Source organism: Echiichthys vipera (assembly GCF_963691815.1).
Source record: "Echiichthys vipera genome assembly, chromosome: 22".
Lineage (NCBI taxonomy): Eukaryota > Metazoa > Chordata > Actinopteri > Perciformes > Trachinidae > Echiichthys > Echiichthys vipera.
Genome location: NC_139847.1, coordinates 13,507,951 through 13,530,524, shown reverse-complemented (window position 1 = coordinate 13,530,524; position 22,574 = coordinate 13,507,951). Strand labels below are relative to the sequence as shown.

At 40.6% G+C, this 22,574-nt stretch overlaps 1 protein-coding gene across 2 annotated transcripts in view; it reads left to right on the top strand.

Moving 5' to 3' along the window:
* Positions 1-22,574, top strand: part of dennd4c (DENN/MADD domain containing 4C) — a 33,022-nt gene that overhangs the window by 2,572 nt on the left and 7,876 nt on the right. Inside the window, exons 2-16 of one of the 2 annotated variants that reach the window (XM_083937259.1) lie at positions 10,148-10,458; positions 14,794-15,046; positions 15,130-15,199; positions 16,377-16,546; positions 16,934-17,175; positions 17,335-17,401; positions 17,533-17,591; positions 18,357-18,501; positions 19,685-19,860; positions 20,060-20,160; positions 20,544-20,768; positions 21,357-21,502; positions 21,726-21,764; positions 22,096-22,226; positions 22,334-22,466. In XM_083937259.1, coding sequence (XP_083793385.1) covers positions 10,160-10,458; positions 14,794-15,046; positions 15,130-15,199; positions 16,377-16,546; positions 16,934-17,175; positions 17,335-17,401; positions 17,533-17,591; positions 18,357-18,501; positions 19,685-19,860; positions 20,060-20,160; positions 20,544-20,768; positions 21,357-21,502; positions 21,726-21,764; positions 22,096-22,226; positions 22,334-22,466 — 2,256 coding nt within the window. In that variant the 5' untranslated portion in view covers positions 10,148-10,159. The remainder of the gene's footprint in view (positions 1-10,147; positions 10,459-14,793; positions 15,047-15,129; positions 15,200-16,376; positions 16,547-16,933; positions 17,176-17,334; positions 17,402-17,532; positions 17,592-18,356; positions 18,502-19,684; positions 19,861-20,059; positions 20,161-20,543; positions 20,769-21,356; positions 21,503-21,725; positions 21,765-22,095; positions 22,227-22,333; positions 22,467-22,574) is intronic. The other variant, XM_083937260.1, reaches the window with a different exon arrangement.

Sequence of the window (22,574 nt, the reverse complement as noted above, 5' to 3'; positions counted from 1 at the left end):
CCAGGCTGTCACGCTCCAGGAGGGAAGCAGTCTTGTGACGTTTCTGCTGAGCCTAGCCTCACTGCCCTCAGCTGCCTCGCATCGGTTAACCTACCCAAGTTGTTTCCAGTTGTACAAAGTCATGTTTTTAAAATAATTTGACTAGTTTTAAAGGTCCTGTCTTTTTGTTTAATTATAAAGCAGTTCTGGGGCTATGTTAATACTGTAAAAACATGAAAATGCTCAGTCCTCATAGAAATGCACACAGTATTCAGAAACTGTACCTTTTAAACGGGCCGTCAGGACTTCTGTACAGTTGTCACGTCACAACTATACTATATATATATATATATATATATATGTAGAAAGTGCAGCTACCTTTTTCAGGAGGAGGGCTGAAAGGGCTGTGAAAATGGAGCGTTTCAGACAGACAGTGAATACAGGTATATTCAGACAGACAGTATGAGAAAAAAATGTGTTTTTTAAACCCAATTACAAGTATCAACTTAAAATCAGCATAATATTAGACCTTTAAGATTGTAGTGCTTTCGGTCCTTTGAGCTCCAATATATGTTAAAGCCATGTAAAAAGCTCTGTGTGACCTTGTAGTATCCACTATCTCCTTTAACATCTTTGCCTCTGCCCTTGTCATACCCTCTTGTCATGTTGAGGGAAGCATGACCTACCTGCTGCTGCTGGCTCTGTGGGTAACAGTTGTGACACCGTTTGACACTTCAAAGTGTGTCACCTTCTCTTAAAAGCCCACAGTGAGAAAGGAAGAATGTTCACTTTCAGTAATTATTTGCTAGCCACTGGTTGCTACCGACAAATTGATGTTATCTTGACAAACCATTTACCAAGTATCCAGTACTTTTTTAATTACTGTTGGATTGACAAAGATTGAAAGAGATACAATACTAAAAGGGGAGCATACACTGTGTGTGAGCCTTCTGTGTTGGGCTTTATTGAATGTCTGTTATAGTGCTGAAACAGTTAATGAAGGGCAGTTCTGATAATGTGGCAAGAAAAAACAATATTTGCTTGTTACGGCTTCTAAAATAAGAAAAAAATAATTACAAATTAACTACCTTTTTAACTGGTATGTACTAAGCATTTTTACTTTGGTAAATGGGCAGTTGTAATTATTTGCAATGTCATTATATATTAAATGTAAATACGAACATGTCTGTCAGGATACTATTACGGTAACATGGTCAGTTGTAACAGCCTCTGCCCACAGGAGCCAAAGGAAACAGCATGTAGTGTAGAAAAACAAACATTATCTGTTATCTGCGTGATTTGGCAGTCAGATACCTATTCTGAGAAACTTGTTGACGGCTCTCGTCAGTCCCTAAATAAAACTGGATTTTATGTATTGCCTTTATATATATATAAAAAAAAACAGCTGCCAGGGTTAAAGAAACTCAAGTGAGGAACAGAGTTCACCGTTGGTCTTTGGCTTTGTGCAGGCCGTGCAGAGCTAGATGGATGTTGTTAGCGTATGGATATGATAATGCCAGGATATCTCAGGCTTATCTGTAGCCAAAAAGCAGATTGTCGGCTGTGAACGCTTCACCTCACCCTGAACAGCAAATATTGAACAGTTAAATAATATAATTAAATATTCAAGTGCACTTGAGTATTTTTGGGGTATTTTTTCACTTTTCTGTATCGCAAACTGAAGGCTGATGCAGCTGATGCGGCTCATTCCATCCAGTTAGGCTGTTGGTCTCATCGACTGACTGTTAAGATGAATTAGCAGGGTGAGGCATTTACAGACCACAGTTTAAAAGGCCAATTATGCACACGTACAGTGGCTTGCATCATGTGAATACGATCCGATAGCAACTTAACTGGCTTCATTTTGAGCTCATCTCGCATCAAACCCAAGCTCCAGAGCGCTGGCTTTTCGGCAGCCATAGCCTTGTAAACTGGATGTTTCATCACCTCATTGGCACCTTATACTCAGCCTGGCCTTCACCCCCTACAGCACACTGTGATGACAGGTGGCAGGGAGGGCCACTTTGCTCTTCAGAGCTACAGAGTGGTACTTGAGGCAGACATGGTGCTGCAGAAGCTGACACACTGCGGCTCAGCGGCTGCCACTGGAGCTGAAAGGGTAATGTTCTGGAGGCTATTACAGCTGAAAGAAAATGTAATTTTCCTTTGAAGACTTTTGCTTTTGACAACTTTTTTTATACGTCACTTAGCATAACTGAGCTTTCAGAAATGTTTTAAAGTGCACTTCATCAGCCCTGTTGCATGCAGATGAATAAGTAGCCCTTGCGTATAAGCTCACACACATACACTTGTCACAATAGGGGGGGTTGGTGTGAAGGATCAGCCTGCCCTACTATTTATAACTAAGGGTCAGCCCGCACCTTAGTATAATTACTGCATGGTGCACACACATAGTAAACATTGCCTTTTATTCTTATTTGCATTGTCCAAGGTGCAGAACATGACAAGTGTGTGTGTCGTGCTCAGCTGCTGTTTCAGTCAAGCAGTGAGTGGATCTGCATGGTGGGGCTCCTGCTTGAATAACTGAGACAGACACAGCACTGTCTGTTGTCCAGCATTACACACACAAAACACTCCGAGTTGTGCATGCACACACACAGGCAGGCAGGCTCTTTCACCCCTGGGGAACAAGCCTCCAGGCTCTTTTGTGTGAAAGGGATGAGATCATTGTGGGGCAGACCATGGGGGATGGAGTAAGGGGCTCTACTCTGTGTACTTACAAAAAGAAATCTCTGTTTCTACGTCTGTCTCGGTCTCTGTTTCTTAATCTTTCTTTATCTTTGAATGTGCTCCCTTGGAAATGAATTGGCTGGCCAGTTGAATCTCATCGACATCAGCTACATGTGCTAAAACAGAACAAACATCAGGTTTGGCATGTTCACACACACACACACACACACACACACACACACACACACACACACACACACACACACACACACACACACACACGTGAGGATTAGGACCTTTCCAGTTTTATTTATGGCAGTCGAAGAGTTTTTTGCCCTCAGGGGTTGTTGGGTTGATAGTGCATTTGCAAGTTAAGACCAGTGCAACTGTCAAAGAAGGAATGACGATGGTTATTCTCTCTTTTTTTACAAACATGAGATACCCTTTACCCCACAGATTTATGTCAGGTGATAAGTGTTACACATGTTACTTTTGGATTTGCTAATCTGAAATGTTAATATAGTCGTCTGAACTATAGTTACTGATTCAGACAAGAATAGGCCATTGTACTGGAGGCTGATTCATTACATTTCGCTTTACTCCACTATACCTTCCAAAATACTGTTACCTTATCCTTAACATTTTGGATGGGTCTCCCTTCACTGTAGGCCTCTCTGAATGATCACAGAGAAGCTTGAAAGATCAGATAATATTACAAACAAGTATTTGTACATTTCCTTCCCACAGCTGGTATAATTACCAACATGCGATCTCGAATCCCTGCAGGGATAAAGGACTTTAGACCACCTCAAATTTCCACTTTTTTAGAAATTAAGATGATTGATTATTATAATTTGGTTATGTAATCAATGTTTTTTTTTAGATGTTATTTTTAAGGCCACCATTCAAATAATGTCTGCTGAATGTTAGCTAGTTGGAACATCTGTAGTGCTCTCAACATGTGAAAGTGAGGAGTGGTCCCATCATTTCAGTAAGGCCTGACTGGCTAAACCTGTTCTACATTGTGGACTTGTAACGGTTTGATTTTGCTTGGCTTTCACTCTCTTTATTCAAAGGCTTTTGACACCCACTCATGCCATGCGTTTTTATTTTCAGAGTAAGTAAGGATATTCAGAAATGCTGTCATTTTGCAGTTTTAGTAAACATGCTTGGACATAATTGTTTTTTATGAAAGAAAATATTTACACAATTTTGAAATTCTAAATGTATTTATGTCCATATATCTGCATTGGGCATCGGCAAAAAGGGGAAGTCACTGATTCCATGAGTGTGTATGCAGTGTCCTTTGTGTTTTGTATTTGACTAAGTTGTGGTTCTGAGAACAGGGTGTTTGAATTTTGAAACAAATTGCGTCAATAATAGGTTTGAGGCTAGAGCCCAAAGCATTTGGGATTTTTGAAACCCATACAGATATTAGAGGGGAAAAATTCAAATTCAGTGGCAGCTGATGTAACCAATGTTTGAGGTTCTACTCTTTATACTTTCGACTTTTCTACCTTTTGCACCAATTTTGCATATGATACTGATACCATTCGACTGTACATTGTGCATACACTGTAATATACTGTAAACTAATTCTTGAAATGAATACTAAACTAAACTAACTAACTAATCACTAGAATATAAATAAAAACAAATTAAAAAGGTACATATCACTCTATGTTAATTATCAGTCAATTGCTGACCACTTAAACAAAGAATTAAATAAATTTAAATGAATGGCTATATGACATTGTTTCTCAGACACCCCAAGCATATTTCTTTCTGCATTATATATTCTGTAAAAAGGTTTTCATATTGATGCATATCATGCAGATTCCAATAGATACCGATATGTCTGTGATAAACCAATATTGATTAATCTGTGGGGCTCTAGTTATGGCCAGGTCTGGGTGTGGCTCTGTGGGCACTGTGGATAAAATCCTCTATAAATACATAAATATCTTACACATTAAGTGTATACAGTATCTATTGTCTGCATTATACATTGAAAGTTAAAGCATACTCTTAAGGAGACACACATTATACTACACTTCACCACTATACTACACTATATTTAGGCCTAAGCTTTAAGAATTCATAGCTACTAGACAGTCAGAAACCAGTTTCAGAGTAGATGTCCTCTAAAGCCTCATAGTAATTTTGTCATGGCTCGTAGTGACCCTATTCCCTGAGTGCAACCCAGACAAAGGGCGTGACACTCGATCAGCGGGACTCAGCAGTAACAGAGGAACAGGTTTTCATATGGGAAAGAAGGGGCAGCACACAACCTTTAGAGGCCGGAGCTCAAATTACAACACAAGACTTAATACAGTGGAAATTTAATGCACCAGTTTGTCTGCCAGTTTGACTCAGTCGTTTTAACATTTGACCCAGGAAATTTGATTCCTGCCTTGAGGTTTAAAAGTTTTCCTGAATGTTTTCCACTCTGCAAGCTTTCACAAGTGCAGAACAAGAAGGGCAGAAAATCCTAAATGTTATGTTCACTTCTGTTTACAATAGCTTTAAAGCTTTTAGTCTAATCCACTGTCAACGCAGTCACCGTTTATGGCTACTGCCATGTTTTATTTGCCCGCCAGACATAAAAGGGCACAATAAAACAATCTTTCTCTGCTAGTTTAGGTCTAAAACTGAAACGGAGCACTTTTATTTTGGCGTCCTTTGAGGCTGACAGCGGACCACAGAGAACATGTCCACAATACTAAATGTAACCTTGAAAAACTCGGAGATCAATTTCCTCAGCTAGAGTTACACTATGTTGCGGCTCAGGGTCGCTCAGCCTGGCATTGTTTGGGGCTTGGTTGCCATGGCAGCGTTAGTGTTTGTCTATCATGGGCTGTCACAAAGAGATATTTGTATGGTTGTGGTAGAAGGAGAGCTCTGTCACAAGTGGTTCCAGCCTTAAGAGTGTATCCACAGTTGTGTGCACACCAAACATCAGTGACTAGTTGGCCTTCCAGGGAAATGGTATTACTCCTTTCAGTCTCAATCATGGTAATTTGACTGACATAGAGCAGCGTAAATGCATGTACTTTTTCCACCTGTGGCCTTTGACAGCGTGTGTGTGTGTGTGTCGTGAAACTTTACAAGTGTGTAGTTTGGATCAAAATGGGTGTTGTACGTCCAAGGGCGTCGGAAGTAGGGGCATAGAAAGGAGGCTTGGCACAGTAGTGGTGTTACCTGTGTGTTTTGGCATACACCAAATACATGACTTGCCCACCGCCCCCCCCCCCCCCCACACACACACACACACACACACTTTTTTATATAGAAATAAAACCAATTTTGTTAATTTCTGAGCATCGGCACCCACGTCAAAGTCTCTGCTCTGCTCTGTAAAGCAGCAGCAGACTCGCAGCGCACAGAGTAGCAGGAGTCCAATTTCACTCATCACCTGACGAGACTGACAAGATCATGGTGGCAGATTCTGTGTCAAAGTGGAAAGCAAAAGTTCAGAACCCGATCATTTCTATCATATGTATATATATATATTGTTTATAATAGATTATCTATGTGTTTTCCTGCCAGATTCACTCATAGCTCGTTGAGAAAAAGGACCAGAAACTAGATCTTGAGCCAGCTTCACCTTACGCCCATAGCCTGATAACCGCGTAAGACGCAGTCCTAAAACTTGACAGGTATGAAATTGAAACCAAGGGCAACTTGGAAGATGGGTGTGATCCAAGCAAGGGCGCTGGAAGTAGGGAAGGGTCCATCTGCATCTATTGATATACACTGAAATTTCTGTGTACTTTTATTGTTTCATACATGCTATAATCAGAAGAGCTTGTAAAGAAGAGCTTGCTCTCAAAGTTATTTCAAGTTTTCATGGGAGAGTCCCTAAAATATCAATACATCCTATTCGTAGATAATTTAAACAGCTCACTAAATTCACAAATTGCTTGTTTAAGTAATGCTTCATAAAGAGTGTGTTGATTCACCAGCATGGCGAACATTCATAGGGTGGCATTCAAAGCCCAATCAGGACCAAACAGATCTGCTGGTTGCCCAGGATAGTGTTGGTTTTTCTTCTTTTTTTTTTTACTCCTGTTAACATTACTTTGTTCCCTGCTGTGACACTGTGACCATGCTGTTGAGAAGCTGTATGACTCACAGCCTTGATGTTTTCATACTAACATTACCATTTCAGAGCAGATGAATTGTGGAGTCGAATGTGTGTTTCTCAGCAGAGCAGACCCAATTTTTTTGGAAACTGAGAAAGTGAGACCCTGCACACGCATCACTGCTTTCCTGCTGACCTGTGACCTGCTAATTATACAGTAGGAGAATCACTGGCTTAGAATCAGCCTCATTTGTTTAACGAGTCATTTAATATTGAGCCCTTGATGAGTATAGCTGCACAGGAAGTGCTTGTAGTTTCATTACAGATAGCAAAAAGGTCACTTTAAAAAGAATATGCTGGTGAGTATACGTACATAGTGAATAGCATTTAGCAGCTAAAGAGCCACAAAATACCACAAATGAGGAGAATGAATACTGGTCTTATGTTCATTAGGTGGGCAAAATATCAACTAGAAGGAGAAATATGTCAATGTTGTCCGGATTATTACTTGTTTCGCTGCCCCCACAAGGCCAAAAAATAGTTCAGTTAATATACTGTAAATCCAGTTGTTAGTTATTTGCTGCTGGGTCAGCTGGTGTGTGACTTTAACATTTGAATCATAGACTGGAACCCACAGTATACTTCAGAGAAAATAGTACCGGTGCAGTTGTAATGCACTGCCTGACACATACTAAAAGCAGGAACTCCCTTCTGGTTAGATGCCATACTTTCACACAGGTTGGAGCTCTTTGTGTGGTTTGTGGGGCTTTTCTATTTGCAGTACTGTAGTAAGTGTTACACTGTATTGCATATAAGACACCTGCACGTTTAAAATCTCATAAAGACCCAGATGCATGAATGCAATGATCAGTTTATGGATTTAATTTGTGAAACAGGTGTGTTCAGTTTTGTGAGGAGTCTGAGAGTTTAGTTGTAGCAATAAACAGTCATTAACATGCAGACAGTCAGACTACGTATACTGGCCAGACTTTGGTGAGAACACATTCAACAGTGTGGTTTCTTATAAAGCAGATACAGTCTGAAAACAGAATTTTGCTTTTGAAAAGGGTGTATTGACCGGTGAGAAGTAACCATGGATACAGTGCAGTAAATCTCTTCAGAGCAATCATCTCTATAGAGTTCAATGTCTCAAGTTTGCTATTGTGCATCATCATAAAATAAGAGCTGGATCAGACAGCAGGCTTTTTAAAGGAGCGGAGCAGACATTATTCACTGTGTTGTGAGAAACTACATCTGGAATCATTTGGACTTTCACAAATGTTAGTCTCAAGAACAAATTAGTTTCAGTGACATTCCTCAGAATGTGTAAATGTCCTGCATTGGAAGGAGAATACTGAAATAAAGTACATTTATAGGGATGGTGAAATATGAGTTCTTGCTGATCCTGTTTGATAGTTCTCCTCCTTGCCTTACCTGTGAGATCCATCTGATATTTTCCATCCTGCCTTACTTCAACAGCCGACCCTCTTGAAAGAACCGTGGGAGTGAGCCTGCTCATCCTTACCGTCTTCACTGATGCACCTTTGTTACCATGTTTGTTTGTGGAAAGTTGAGGTCATTCAGTCTCTGCTTGGATAGCATGACATTCTCTTTGATTTCCAGACATTGTTTTAAAACGGAAAGGAAAAAATGGGCCATATTCTGGGCAAATATCCAGCCACAATTCTGCAAAGCTACCTGGACTGTGAGGCTGTCAGTATACTAGAATCAAATCATTTTTGGCATGTTGGCATGGGCAAAATACCAAGTTTCTAACCCAAAAACAGTGCTGCATTCCTCATTGTTTCGAAAGAATGTAGCAGTAATTTAACTAGTTTTTCACACATATATTGCCACTGTTGTCCAAAACTGCATGCTGTTTAGTTGATGGCCATTTAAAAAAAGTAGGTTTAAAGTCTTGAAAAGATTTTTGTTTTGTGTGGAAAACATGTGTCAGCTGTTTGCCGCCTTGCTGTGGCTGAATAATTTTCCTTCCAGGCAGGTCAGTCTGCCTCCTGCCACTCCTTCCACAGCACAAGCCAACGGATGTCCTGCACTGCACTGCAGCCAGTAGACGTTCACATGCACTCCTGTCTCCAGCTACACTGCAACAGCTTCACATGTAGATTCTCTCTGCACAACAACTCAGTTGCCTTTCAAGATGCCCGTACTGTGTGTGATTACATATTGGTACCGTATTGACAGGTGAAAATTAAAGTCCAGAATAGAAATTTAAAAAACTACAATAGACAGTAGTAGTTGATCGGCGTCATGAATTCCAGGGCTGTCTGTGCTTGTTGTTGCTGTACAAAGAGGCTTCTTTTTCCCCTCCCGCCACAGCTGACTCACCACTGGAAAAATTGAACTTCCTGTGTGGGTTCCTAACAGCCCTTTGAAGGCAACGTGGATGTGTTTGCTCTAAGTTTCTCTTTCTCCTTAAACAACCAGTTGCTCTTTGTTGTTGGCCAGGCTTTAAGTGCTTTTCATTGGCACAGGAGACATTTATTTGCACGATAATTTATAGTGTATAAATGATGAGCAGCAGCTTTAAAATATGTTGCATCTCCTTTATTACATACTTATAACATGATATTTAATGTCTTATGAATACTGAATGGAACTGGGCATCTTTATGTCATAAATAAGAGCTCAGTATTCAATATTATATAACCATTACCAAAGTGACAAAGTAACCGGCGCAAATCTTTTGTTTAAAATGACTTCTATACTTTCTTTAATTTAAAGTAAATGAAAAAGACACATTTTTGGCGACTACAACCATTACATTTGGTGTAATTTCATATATTTTATCACTCAGGCCAAGTGTTTTACAGACTTTGGTGTCTGCTTGATTTACGCTCTCTGTGGCATTTCTGAGCATTCCTCTGGGCCCAGCTGCTCTCCCTTGGCTCTCTGTAGCCACTGGAGCTTTAACTCTCTCAACATAATTGGAGCAGTGCGGTGATATACAATGACAAGAGTGTTTGTGAATGTCAACAAATCCAGTCCCTTCATTACTCCGTGTGTTTCCCCAGTTTGTTTGCTACGCTGTGGTGCATCAGTCCTAAATGATCCTTTTTTATTGCCGTTGCAACAGTATTACTTAACATTCTGTGTATGGCTGCATGTGTAATCCATCCCACTGGCCCATAGTGAGATGTAAGAGCTTTCACTAACATGCATTATTCTGAAGCTATAGCCTGAATACAGTATCTGTACCAAGTGTTAAGCAATAGACTGTGCTTTGCAAGAGGTTTTCACCACCACTGCTGAGAATAGAAAACTTTTTTTGTCTTCTACGAATGTGTTACAGGAGGGTTTATTATCTTTTAGGCAAAATAAATCGCTCTGTCATTCCAAATAAATCTCACATCTCTGTTTTCTTATTTCCAGGTACGCCCAGCCATGATCGAGGACAAGGGTCACCGTGTGACCGACTACTTTGTGGTGGCCGGGCTGACAGACAAATCCACGCCCCTTGAGCAGGACCTGTCGGAGACCAAGTCCAGCGGGCCCAAAGCGCCCATCACGGACTTGGCGGTCATTAACAGGTCGGCAGGAGAAACAGTGCCTGAGGGCTTCACTTGCATCGACAGCACCTACAGCGGACAGCCAGCCAACCTTAATCATGGCAGTCTTAAGAGCCCTGAGCTGTTTCTGTGCTACAAGAGGGATCGAGGGAAGTCTCCTCTCATAGATGTCGGGTAAGTCAGCGTGGTTTGTTTATGTCAGTATTTGTAATCTGGAATGTGCACAAGCCTGCAACAGTAAGAGCCTTCATGTAACAGGGGCGGAAGTTTGGTTCGACTGAAACTCTCCATACGTATAAACCAGGAACTTCAATAAGTCATTTCTAGTTAGTTTTTGATTACAACTGGTCTGAATCCTCAATCATTAATGACACATTAATTAGAAGTTATAGTTAATGTTGTTATATTGACAGTCAGTTAGCTGGATTTAGCTTTAATTTAACCAGTAATCTCTGATCCCTTGTACATTGTTGTTCTGTGTTGCAACAGAAGATTCAGAGGCTCTGTGTGTCATTGTGATGGAAACAGGTTGGAAAAGGGGAGAAAACAATCAACCGCACGCGTGCATCATTAACCGATAAAGATTAAAGATCCTCAAAGTGGCCAATCGCGAGCCACCATGTTGACAGTATAAAATATTCTGATAACATCCATCATTAGTGTCTTTCAGGAGGAGCATTTCACCGCATTTGGAATGTTGCAGTTGGAAAAGCACAAAAGCTACAGTCGTTGTAGTGGCTGCAACAAAAAAACATTTTTATTATCTATCAATATCTCCATTTTTGAGAGGCTGGAAAGAGCATTTTCTGCCATTTTTGCCTGATAAGTTACTTACAAAAGCTACCACCAGTCGACTAATCATCGCAGCTCTACCTAGGTGTGAATAATAAAATTGATAATGGCTAAACTCCATTTAGCTGCTTCAGTTTCAGGATCCTGGCGTTGCTCATGCTGGCTCAGTGCCATGACTGGGACACTTGAAGACAACAGAGCCTTTGTTGATGTTATAAGCAGCACCTGTGCTTTTAAAGTCAAAATGTCTGCTGTTAGAAAGGCTCAGTGGCATTCACCAGTCCTCCTACCTTTTATAAGACTTATAGTAATATATTATATATTATAGTAAAAGGTGCTTCTAATATATGTTTACCATATTTAGTTGAACTTTGATGACATGACAAAACATTTTGTAAGGGGTAAAAGGAAGTAGGTGTGCTGACTACCCCATTCACTCTCCCCTGTTGCATCATGGAGTTCTCCTTCTCAGCCACACCTCTTGGCTACTATCCATTCATACAATTGTTCTGTTTCCTTCTTTAAGAGGGAACTCCATCATATTTCACTTAATCCAATGCATTGAGTCCGAAGCTTAAAAATTCCCTTACTTAATACTTTAGTAGTACTTGCATTCCCAGAGGAGCCAAAGACATCGCCTACATTTCATCACTAGTTGTTTGTATCTGTTAATTAGTCTTTATTAAGCACAATGAAATGATGCAACTGCCCGAAGCTTTGCAGTTCCACACACCTTTGTCTTTGTCTAAAGCCTTCTTGTGTCTGCCGCTAACAAACTGGACTTTCCAGTTACAAGAGACAACACTGCTCACCCTCTGAAAGAATCCCCTGCCAAATCAAGTTTTCATTCAAGCTCGTCTTGCTGTAGAAAGATTGCAACACGCTGACTGAATTCCACTTGCTCTTTGATTAATTTGGTTCATGTCATGTGTTAATAATGTGATTCCCTTCTGCTGGATGTACCTTTTTTTAACTGGTCAAAACCCTCATAAAACCCTGCAGCAGTCAGTGCACTGAGAATAAACAGAAGATCGTATGTCAAGTCATGTTTCCTTTAAAAGGTTGCGCAATCCTGCTTAGCATGCTAACAGACATATGGGGTGGATAAACAGAAGTTAACTTGCATTCAAGGATTCACAGTCCTTGTCAAGTTGCTTTATAGTTAGCTTTTTTTCTTTGGTTGAAGACCCAAAATCAGCCATGCAGTAAAATGAGACTGAATAACATATTTCAAAAGCTTCTTTTCTGTGTTGCTGTAAAACGAGATATAATTAAGACTCCTAATATAAAATTCATGACTGTGGTCTATTATTGATAATAACAGAAGGCTTGTGTTCAAAGAATATCATAAATGAATGCATTATAGCATGGTTCTCTTCCTGATGGTTCTGTTTTGATTGAGCTACAACACAGAAGGTCAGTAAATGTTTTTGGCCGTGTTGCAACACCGGTGTCTTCCCTTCTCACCAGCTGATTTCTGTCCCACCTGCTAGTCTCCATCCACGGAAAGAAAGAAAAATGAGCAACCTTGAAATCATTCATCCTTCCTTCTGCCACCTCTCTGCTGTCAGTGAAGCCAGCATTCCCAGCCAGGGGCTCCACAGCGTCACAACTCACTGTGCCCATTAAGACTCTGCTCTTGTTGCCGAAAAGAGAATTTGCTGGCACCCATCCTCCTGGCCTCTTTATGTTTGTCCTGCATTCTTTTCAGAATAAATGGAGTGTTCCAGGACTATTATATCTGCGATGGCTACCCTGTAGCCTGCACAAGATTTTTTTTTTAAAAAGTGTTTTGGGATCAGTCTTAGTTTAAAGAGGGCAGCAATCACCACTTTTGGCCTCCCACATGGCATTGTCCAGATGGAAAGGGAGGACATGGAGCATGCTGCCATAGAAGCCCTGCAGTCATGCAAAAAACCCCAACACAGTGGGACACTGATTGCTTTCCTGACTGCAACTTAAGCTGTGTGATACTCAGCAGGAGTGATAAGCAAGCAGAGACTGGTGATGCACAAAACATTTTGGCAGTTATCCATATTATTACATTCTCAGGGGTTTGTATTGGAAATGAGAATCTTGATATGAAAGTTTCCCTTAATGTCTGGGATCTGAATGAGTCAGCCGGTAAATATGTCTCAATCACATCACCCATTTTAGACGGGCTTGTCTGCAAAGGCTTCAAAGGGAAACCAGAGCTTTACGAAGAAAGTCAGTTGCTGACCACACACTGATCCACTCTGTAAAACAGCAGAACCAAAGATTATCCTCACCATGGAGACACACTTCAGCCGCTTGCTTATTGTCTCTCAAGAATGCAATTTTTCCTGAATTCAGTCAGAATGTGGATTTATATTTGGGCTGCAGGGTATGAGGAAAATATGTGATAACGTTGTTGAATAACTAAATTATAAACAGTTAAAGTGCACCTAATGCTGGCTTTCTGCTGCTTTAAGTATACTCCTAAAGACAACACATTATTTGTTGAATTAAAGACAAGTGAAAGGAAATAAATAATTTTATTGATCCAATCAAACATTGAACTGATCAGAAAAAGGCACCAATAAGATAAAGATTTTAGGTGCCTTTTGCAATGTGTCGCAGTCTGTCGCCATGTTAATTGCGCAAGTTGATATCACATTGTACAGCCCTGATTTATATATTTATATGGCAGCATTGCGGTGCTCATGTATCCGTCAGATTTGTACATTAATTAGAATGGATAAAATAGTTTTTGAGATATAAAAGAAATCTTGGAAGCTTCCCTCCACACAACCCAGGTAATAGCAAATTGAAAGAGCTAGAGCTAGAGTTTGTCCTTTTCTGTGAACATTTTCCAGCTCCCCTCAACTCTACAGCGCATTTCAGCATCTTTCAACTTATTGTTTTGGTTTTAAGGCATGCAATTTTACCGTTTTGATTGAGTCTTACCGCTCTCATTACTGTTGTTTCCACATGTTTTCAGCAAAAAATTCTGATAAACCCAATGAACACTTCTGACCCAGCAACTAACCACATACAAAGTTAGCAACTAGCTAGTGCAGTGGGACATATAGCAGCTGAAGGGAGTGGTGGAGACGTTGTACTTTATGAAAGCCATCAACAACTTCAACACATGTAAAATATGGTTGGTGTTTTTTTTTTTTTCAAAGGCTCTGCAGTGTTGTGTTTGTCACCGTACCAAAGATAAACTTGACATAGACACCAGTAGGAAAGCACAGTTTCGTTTCAATATTGTTGTGATATTTTCCCTGCCAAATTCATCTTGGTAACTGTGCGTTGGAGGGCTCTCTGGAAGCCTTTGCTTCAGACTTTACCCCATTACTCAGCATGTGGTTGACAGCTATTTGTTGTGATGGTTGTTATTTTTCTTGCACCACTCAGAAATTCCTTGATTATTCAATTTTACAGTCTTTTTTTTTTTTGTTGCTGTCTATTTCAAACTCCTGATTTGTTAGTATATTCAAACTTAAATGTCCTATGTTTTGCAGTGTGTTATATGTCTTTTGGCAGCAAGACTTTTTTAAGCAACTGATTCCAGGACAGCACTCCCTCTGAGCCAGCTTTGGAGTATGTGTGGTCATGGGTCATTGTAAAGCCATCTTCATTTCCATACCATTGTGATCACGTTTGCACTCGCCTAAAGACAGCTACAGACTTGTCATGTCCTTGTTAAGTGTAAAGCTAACATTGTAACTTCCTGTCGGTTGTGTTTATCAGTGTGCTGTACGAGGGTAAGGAGCGTCTGATCCAGGGCTGCGAGGTCATTCAGGCGACACCGTACGGCCGCTGCGCCAATGTCAACAACAGCTCCGCCACCTCGCAGCGCATCTTCATCACCTTACGCCGAGCACCACCCGTCCAGCCTCAGAACTCCCTCGCTGTGACAGACATCTGTGTCATTGTCACGAGCAAAGGCGAGATACCACCACATACATTTTGCAAGGTGGACAAGAACCTCAACTGTGGCATGGTAAGATTTCTATTTCTTAGCCAGCTTTTGTGTCATCAGTCATTGGAGAACAATTTGTAACACTTATGCTTTAAACCTTGCAGTGGGGCTCCAATGTGTTCCTGTGTTACAAGAAATCAGTATCTGCATCTAATTCCATCAGTTACAAAGCTGGTGAGTAAATCTCAATCTCTGTTGTGTTACCATGTTAGATTGATAAGATAGGAGAGTCATTATTAGTAATTCCTTTAAATGTGTGAAAAATAATTAAGGCGTGGAGTGAAAAGAAGAGTTCCTCTTATTGAATAGAAAGGATGCAGTGAGTAGTTAAAGCAAATATGTATATAGTTCACATAAAGGCCATATTATATGAAGCCCAGGAAAGTGAAAAGGAAAATAAGAAACAAAAGAATCCTCAAAGTTAGTCACAATTATGAAATGAAAGTGAAATAAGTCAAATTCTGACTTTTAAAATCAGAGTTATGAGATAGTAAGTCAGCATTTTTATTGAGTTTCTTCTTATTTTGACTTGAGTATTTGTTTTTTTTCAACATTCATCTTTTTTCCCTCGGTGGAAATGGGCTTCTAGACATGATAACAGTTGCTCTTGAAGTGTTTTGCAATATTAATAATAACCACCCTCTGTTAAATGATGTGTGTATTGACATGGTGCAGCTTTGTGTGCTGTCGCAATCGGCCTCTGTTACGCCTTTGTCTCAAAGCTCAAGCGAGCGGCACCTTCAGTTTATATCAGATCGTGCAGATAGTTATTGCTTATAGCAGCTGGCATTTCTGAACGGTCGTGTGACATTTTCACTGACTGAAAGCTGGCCTTTGGAACAATTACTGTTACAACACATGTTTAATCAGTGTTAATACGAATGTGTGTACACGCACACACCCATGCAGACCCACATGCTGGCTTTATCTATTTGGCCGGCCTTTTTCCTGTGAGGCGGCTGTTTATTCATCTCAGACAACAGCACTTCCTGCCACGCCCATTATATGTGTGCCTGCAGGCTTGTTTGTGTATGCGCATGTTCACATAAGAATGTGTGTGTCTTGTCAGGGCGACATCTCACTTAACATCAAGTTACACTGAGGTGCAGAACAGTTTTATCCTGAAAATGGAATTTCATCCAAACTGCAAAACACTGATCTCCTTTTTTCTTAGAGCCGCTTTTGTTAAGTCCTCGTAGAGATATAAAGCCATAATTGTAGCCTGTCTGGAAGTCTGAGTAATTATATAAATCATCAAACTTTTGTGTGTTTTGTTCAATGCCACTACATTACTACATCATAAAAACTCTTGGTTATGTAACCATAATCTGTTTTGTCGTCTGTTCCCCAGGTCTTATCTTTCGTTACCCAGAAGAGGACTATGAGTCTTTTCCTCTGTCAGAATCTGTCCCTCTGTTCTGTTTGCCCATGGGTGCCAAGATCGAGTGTTGGGCGTCAAACACACGCGACCCTCTGCCTGTCTTCTCCACGTTTGTTTTAACCATCTCCTCTGGTGAAAAGGTGAGATGCAGCATCCGAGAGCAAGTGGTCATTGATGAAAAAGAAACAAGGGCTACAGTTGGAAAAAAACTTTTTAAAAGTTAATACAAGGAGTTTTTAACACAGAAAACGGTCTTAGTTTAATTCTGATGTCCCTATATGACCTACATGAACAAAGAGACCATCAGAGCTCTGAACCTCGGCCCTGGAGTAGAGCTTCGTCTTGTGCTCCACCGCTTGTGCGCTTATGGAAACACCCGTATCGACACAAAATTAAAGTTCCTTGTAGTAACTTAACTAAAAGTAACAATAATAAATATTGTTCCCTTAGTGTACTCTTTTGAAATATTTCCATTAACTGGTTAGGAGGCCAAATTACAAAAGGAATTTGTCCATCTCTGTTTCCAGGTGTATGGATCAGCCATCCAGTTCTATGAGCCACATCCAGTGGATCAGTTGAGCGAGAAGCAGAAGATCCAGCTGGGCCTGCTCACCACGGTGGAGAAGAAGGTGATCCCCAACCGCCCTGTAAACACCAATAAATGCATCTGCCTGCTCTCCCGCTGGCCCTTCTTTGAGTCCTTCCGCAAGTTCCTGATGTTCCTCTACAAGCTCTCCGTCTCAGGCCCACACCCGCTGCCTATTGAAAAGTAAGAATCAGCTAGCTATTGACATTTTTATATCATTTGTTGGCAACGTTAATGCTAAGCACCATACACATCTCAACACTCATGTTTTGATAGGTTGAATTTAGTTGCAGTGTGCGTTTGAAAAGTAATTAACCACATTTTGTGTATTTCTCTCAACAGGCACATCTCACACTTCATGCACAATGTGTCATTTCCTTCCCCTCAAAGGCCAAGAATACTGGTCCAGGTGACATGTTTTTTTATTTCTTTGCATTTGTAATAATTGTCACATTTGTCAATCAAAAATATTCTCAACATTATTAATTTTGTTGTTATAGCTCCTTATATGAATGTTATACTATATATTTTTCTCTTTAGCTCTCGGCACATGACAACTTGATCCTCTCCCAGCCTGTGTGTACACCCTTACCCCTCAGGTACAAAAGACTGTACAACGCTTAATGTTATAATTTCGAAACAAATATGTTCAGCTACTTTGTAAAATCCCTTTTCAAAAATGGGGTGGTGCTTTCAGTTTATTCTGTATACTTTGACAATTTAGTTTCCATTTGAAGCAGAATGTTCCTGTCCTTCACTATATATTTGGTGCTTTGCCTGAAAGTAAAAGGCCAGTGTATAGTTCCAGAAAAAAGCAGAACACATTCATTCACGTTAGGTTGTTGTACCTCTGCATGTTGCCTTACGTTACTTTAAAAACCCACAAAAAAGGCTCTTGTAAAAGCTAACATAAATTTCTAGCTGGTATTAAACTAAATGTGACACACTGCTGTTGCTGCCTTTATGATTGTGATTTAGAAGACTTTGATCAAATCTCAGAAACACTACATGAAAAAGGGAAATTCATTTTGAGTCCCAACTACAAAGCCACCTATGTGGTCATACAAAGTTCTGAGCCACATGTCCACCACATGTATTTCAGAGATCTCTTTGTTGTAAAAATCTAATAATTCAAAGTTTAAAATGGTACTCAACCCTTTTTTCCTACCTTTGTTTAGAGAAGTTTTGAATTACCTTCTCTCTTACATAACTCATGTCTGTCTCTAGTTCCAAACCCAGTTTTAAACCCTTTGTCAGACTCCGTCCATCCATTATGTCTCCCGTCGCTTGCTTTCTGTCTTGTTTTCCGTCTCTGCCTGAACTCATCAACTCACTATTCTCCTGTGGCTCTCCCTCCCTGTCAGCGGGGCAGACTACGGCACTCTGCTGATGAATCTGGGCTCAGAGAACTGTGCCACACTGCTGCACTTTGTCCTGCTGGAGAGCAAGATCCTGCTGCACTCACTCCGGCCCGCTGTGCTCACCGGAGTGGCCGAGGCTGTGGTGGCCGTGAGTGTGCTCCACCATGCAAACATGTTCAAACACAATATTCATGACTGCCACATCATCTTTCGATCATCGTCTGTAGTAGTAAAAGAGAAGATTGAAACATTAAAGGTCCAATATTAGGCTCATTTTTTCAGGTTCATGTGTATTTTGGGTTTCTCCTAGGATAAGTTTGCATTCTTTAATGTACAAAAAACACATTATTTTTCTCATACGGTCTGTCTGAATATACCTGTATTCAACCTCTGACCCAAATGCTTACTTTTACTTCTCTACTAAAGTATTACTCAAGAAAATACTACTTTATAACCCCTTTTATGTATAATTAGAATTTCAGCATTCTTGTTGGGATTTAGCAGCTCTGTAGGGAGGAAAATATAACCAACTCATCTCCATATGTCAAAACATTAATCATGAGATGAGATTACTCCATTACTGACATTAGAATCAAATACACCACTACCTGATCTGACCTGTATAGTCTTAAAGGCATAATAAATCACCTATAAACACACACACACACACACACACACACACACACACACACACACACACACACACACACACACACACACACACACACACACACACACACACATTTGTTCCTCCTTTAACACTATTGTTTTCATGAATTAATTTGACAAGATGCCTTAAATTATTATATTTGGCAATATAACATACAGTCTGGTGGAATGGGGTGATGCCGTAAAACTGGCAGCAAGAAGAGGAACAAGTTTTTGACAAACTATATTTAATATTGAACTATTAAAATAGTAATAATTTGGCAGTTTTAAAGCCTTTTATTAGATAGGACAGACAGGAAATAGGGTGAAAGAGAGAGGGAGAGAGAGAAATTCAGCAAAATTCGCTGCCTCGAGGACCTTCAGCCTCTTTACATAGGGCAACTGCTCTAACCACTGTGCCACCGGCCGCCCCTGACTTATTTTTAACTGAGCTGGGTTGTTGATTCTCCAGCTCCGTGAACATAATTGAACTTTGCCAACCATATCTCTTTGAATACACAGGATGTCAAAATCTTCAAAAGTCCCACAAATGCATTTTAAGTGTCACAATAAATCAGTAACGATTCAAAAAAAAAAAAGCATCACAACTTAGGCCTAGTTGCCCAAATTGAGACTGAGACTGATAACTAGTAATCATGCATCTCTCTCGTGCCTCTCCTCAGATGATCTTCCCCTTCCAGTGGCAGTGTCCCTACATCCCCCTGTGCCCGCTTTCTCTAGCAGGCGTCCTCAACGCTCCTTGCCCATTTATAGTGGGTGTGGACTCCCGCTACTTCGACCTTTACGACCCCCCACCAGATGTTGTTTGTGTGGATCTGGACACCAACACTATCTACCTGTATGCTGTGCTTTGATACTAAACTCATGTTGCTGCCTGCTCTGTACTCTATATTTACTGCTCTCATAATGTTGAACTCAAATATGAATCTCAAATATTGCATCAGCAAACTTGTTTAACCAAGTGGACATAAAAGATTATTTCTTGCAGTCCTCTTGTTACTTCCAGCTAACTGCCTTTGTGGTATTGTGTGTTGCAGTTCGGATGAAAAGAGACATAGCAACTGGAAGAACCTCCCAAAGAAGCCCTGCAAGAGTCTGGTTAACTCACTGAGCAACTTGCACCACCAGCTGGCCACGGGTACAAACAGCATCTTACCTCGTCTTGTGGCAAAACCAGAGAATTACTTGTTCCTCAAAAGATGAAGATGAATTTACAGAGAATGGACAAAATCTCAATAACTATTTAGTCTAATTTAGTTAAATACACCACATACTACGATGTCAAAAATACCACAGAGCTGAATTTTTATCGCAGTCTTATATCATGCTATTAGATTAGATTAGATTAGATTAGACACATTTAGTTATTTGTTTGACATGCCTGATAACCTTTTCCTGCATTTTGTCCGTTTTGGGGCTCCATAGTTATATATATGAATCAAACGAGTCGTGAAATAACGTGCATAATTTTCATGTACCGGTTTTTATTTTAATTGTTCAAATTGACCTTCTGTGTTTTAGTTTCAGTACCTCAAACAGCACAGGAAATTTCAGCCGTGGACATGACCCCCATCGAGGCGGACTTCACATGGCACAAGAAGAAGACGGCCCTTGAAATGGAAATCCAGGAGGCCTTCCTCCGCTTCATGGCCTCCATCCTGAAGGGCTACCGCTCCTACCTCAAACCTATCACCCAGGCGCCCTCCGAAAAGGCCACAGCCGCAGACTCCCTCTACGACCTTCAAGGTAAACAAGTGATTGACAGCTCGCTTTTAAAATGTTGTTAAACCAGGGGATACTTAAGTTGTGAAAGAAAAGCATGTGGTTGATGTGTAAAAACAAAATGACTTGTAGAAAATAGTTTTGTTTGTGGTCATTATACTATGGAACCTCGATGTGTTTATAGCTTCCCAGCTTTGTAACCTTTGCATAATTTACAGCCTTATTTTAGATAACTTCACCTAATGTTTAATGCTATTGATATTGCTATTTCAAGGAGCACCTCAACTATCACTCAACCTAAGTGTTTTTACAAATCAATCACTTTTCTCATTGGCTGTAATAAGACTTCACTAATGCCTGTTGCTGGGAAATTGGTTCTCACTTCCATTTACCTTCACTGTTATGAGATCAATTTTATTCCGAGGGAAGGGAAGGGCTTGTAATACAGCATATTTTTACACGTTGGCTCAACACATTAGTGTTTGAAGAGGGTTAAAAAAAATAGAAACCTGATTTATTTCTCCCTAGAGTGAATACAAAAATGACTGTGGAAATGTGAATTTTGAAACGTGGGTTTCAGTGATACCACAATCTCTCCTTGCCTTCCTGCAGGGTTTCTCAAAAGCAGAGACCGAGCCCATCAGAAGTTCTACTCCCAGCTCACCAAGACCCAGATATTCATCCGCTTCATTGAGGAGTGCACCTTTGTCAGTGACAAGGACACCGGCCTGGCCTTTTTTGATGACTGTGTCGAGAAGGTGATTACCAAACCAGCATTGCTTCTGCTCTCGGATATGTCCACATGGCACACTGGTTTTCTGGTGTTTTGTCTCCCCTCTTCCACCTGAGGTTTCCTTCCAAGAATGGGCCTTTTGTGTTATGTTTTACTGGCAAAACAACATTAGTCCACTGGGAGAGTAAGGAAGCCAAAATTTCCTCTGTTTGATTCTGGTCCCTTTGCTCTCTTTCCTCTTCTTGCAGCTTTTTCCCTCTGATAAAATCACCGACAAGGGCACCAAGGTAATACTGGGCTTACTCTGTCATCACGTTTCCTTGTGCCTTGTTTTTGTTTGTTTGTGACTAACATTAAAAGGTAATTACTTTAATCTTTTTCTCCCTACAATAAATGTTTTCAGCAAGGGGCATCCACATTTCCTGCTTTTCTTCTATCCTTGAATCCTAACCCTAATCAAATGAGCATGATTTACTACTTATTGGGAAAGCCTAATAGATTGTAATATGCTTGTAGTTGTTTACTTCCTGCCCTCAGACAGGAAAGGACCTGCAGAGGTTGCTTTTCGTAAAACAAGTAATAGTATGTCTAAGGCTCTGGATGCAATACTCACTGCAGGTCGAAGGAGAGTCATCTGAAGACGCTAGACTGCTGGAGCTGGACGAGTCCCAGAAGAGCGAACACACTGTTTTTGTCATGCCCCCTGAACCTCCAATTGATGATGGAACTGGACCTGCCCCCAGATACACGTAAGCTCTTAACTGTAGTTTATTCAAGCTTTTTAGAAAGATTGATAGCAAAACAGAAAAGGTCTGAGGCCCGTGACCTTGCATCAATCCTGTTTATCATCCTCCAGCTATAAAAGTTTCCCCAGGCTGCATATGGAGCTGTTTGACCGTCCCAGGGAGTTACGGCCAGCAATCAGCAGCAGAGCAGCAGGGGCCAGTCTTTCCAGCAGCCCTGCACTACTCGCTAAGAGAACAAAGCAGGTGTGTACAGACTCACACACTCGCACTCAGTGGAAATAGCAGCAACATCCCCTTACTAGAACACACCGGCCTAAAAGGAATGTATGTGCATGTTGATGATGATGTGGA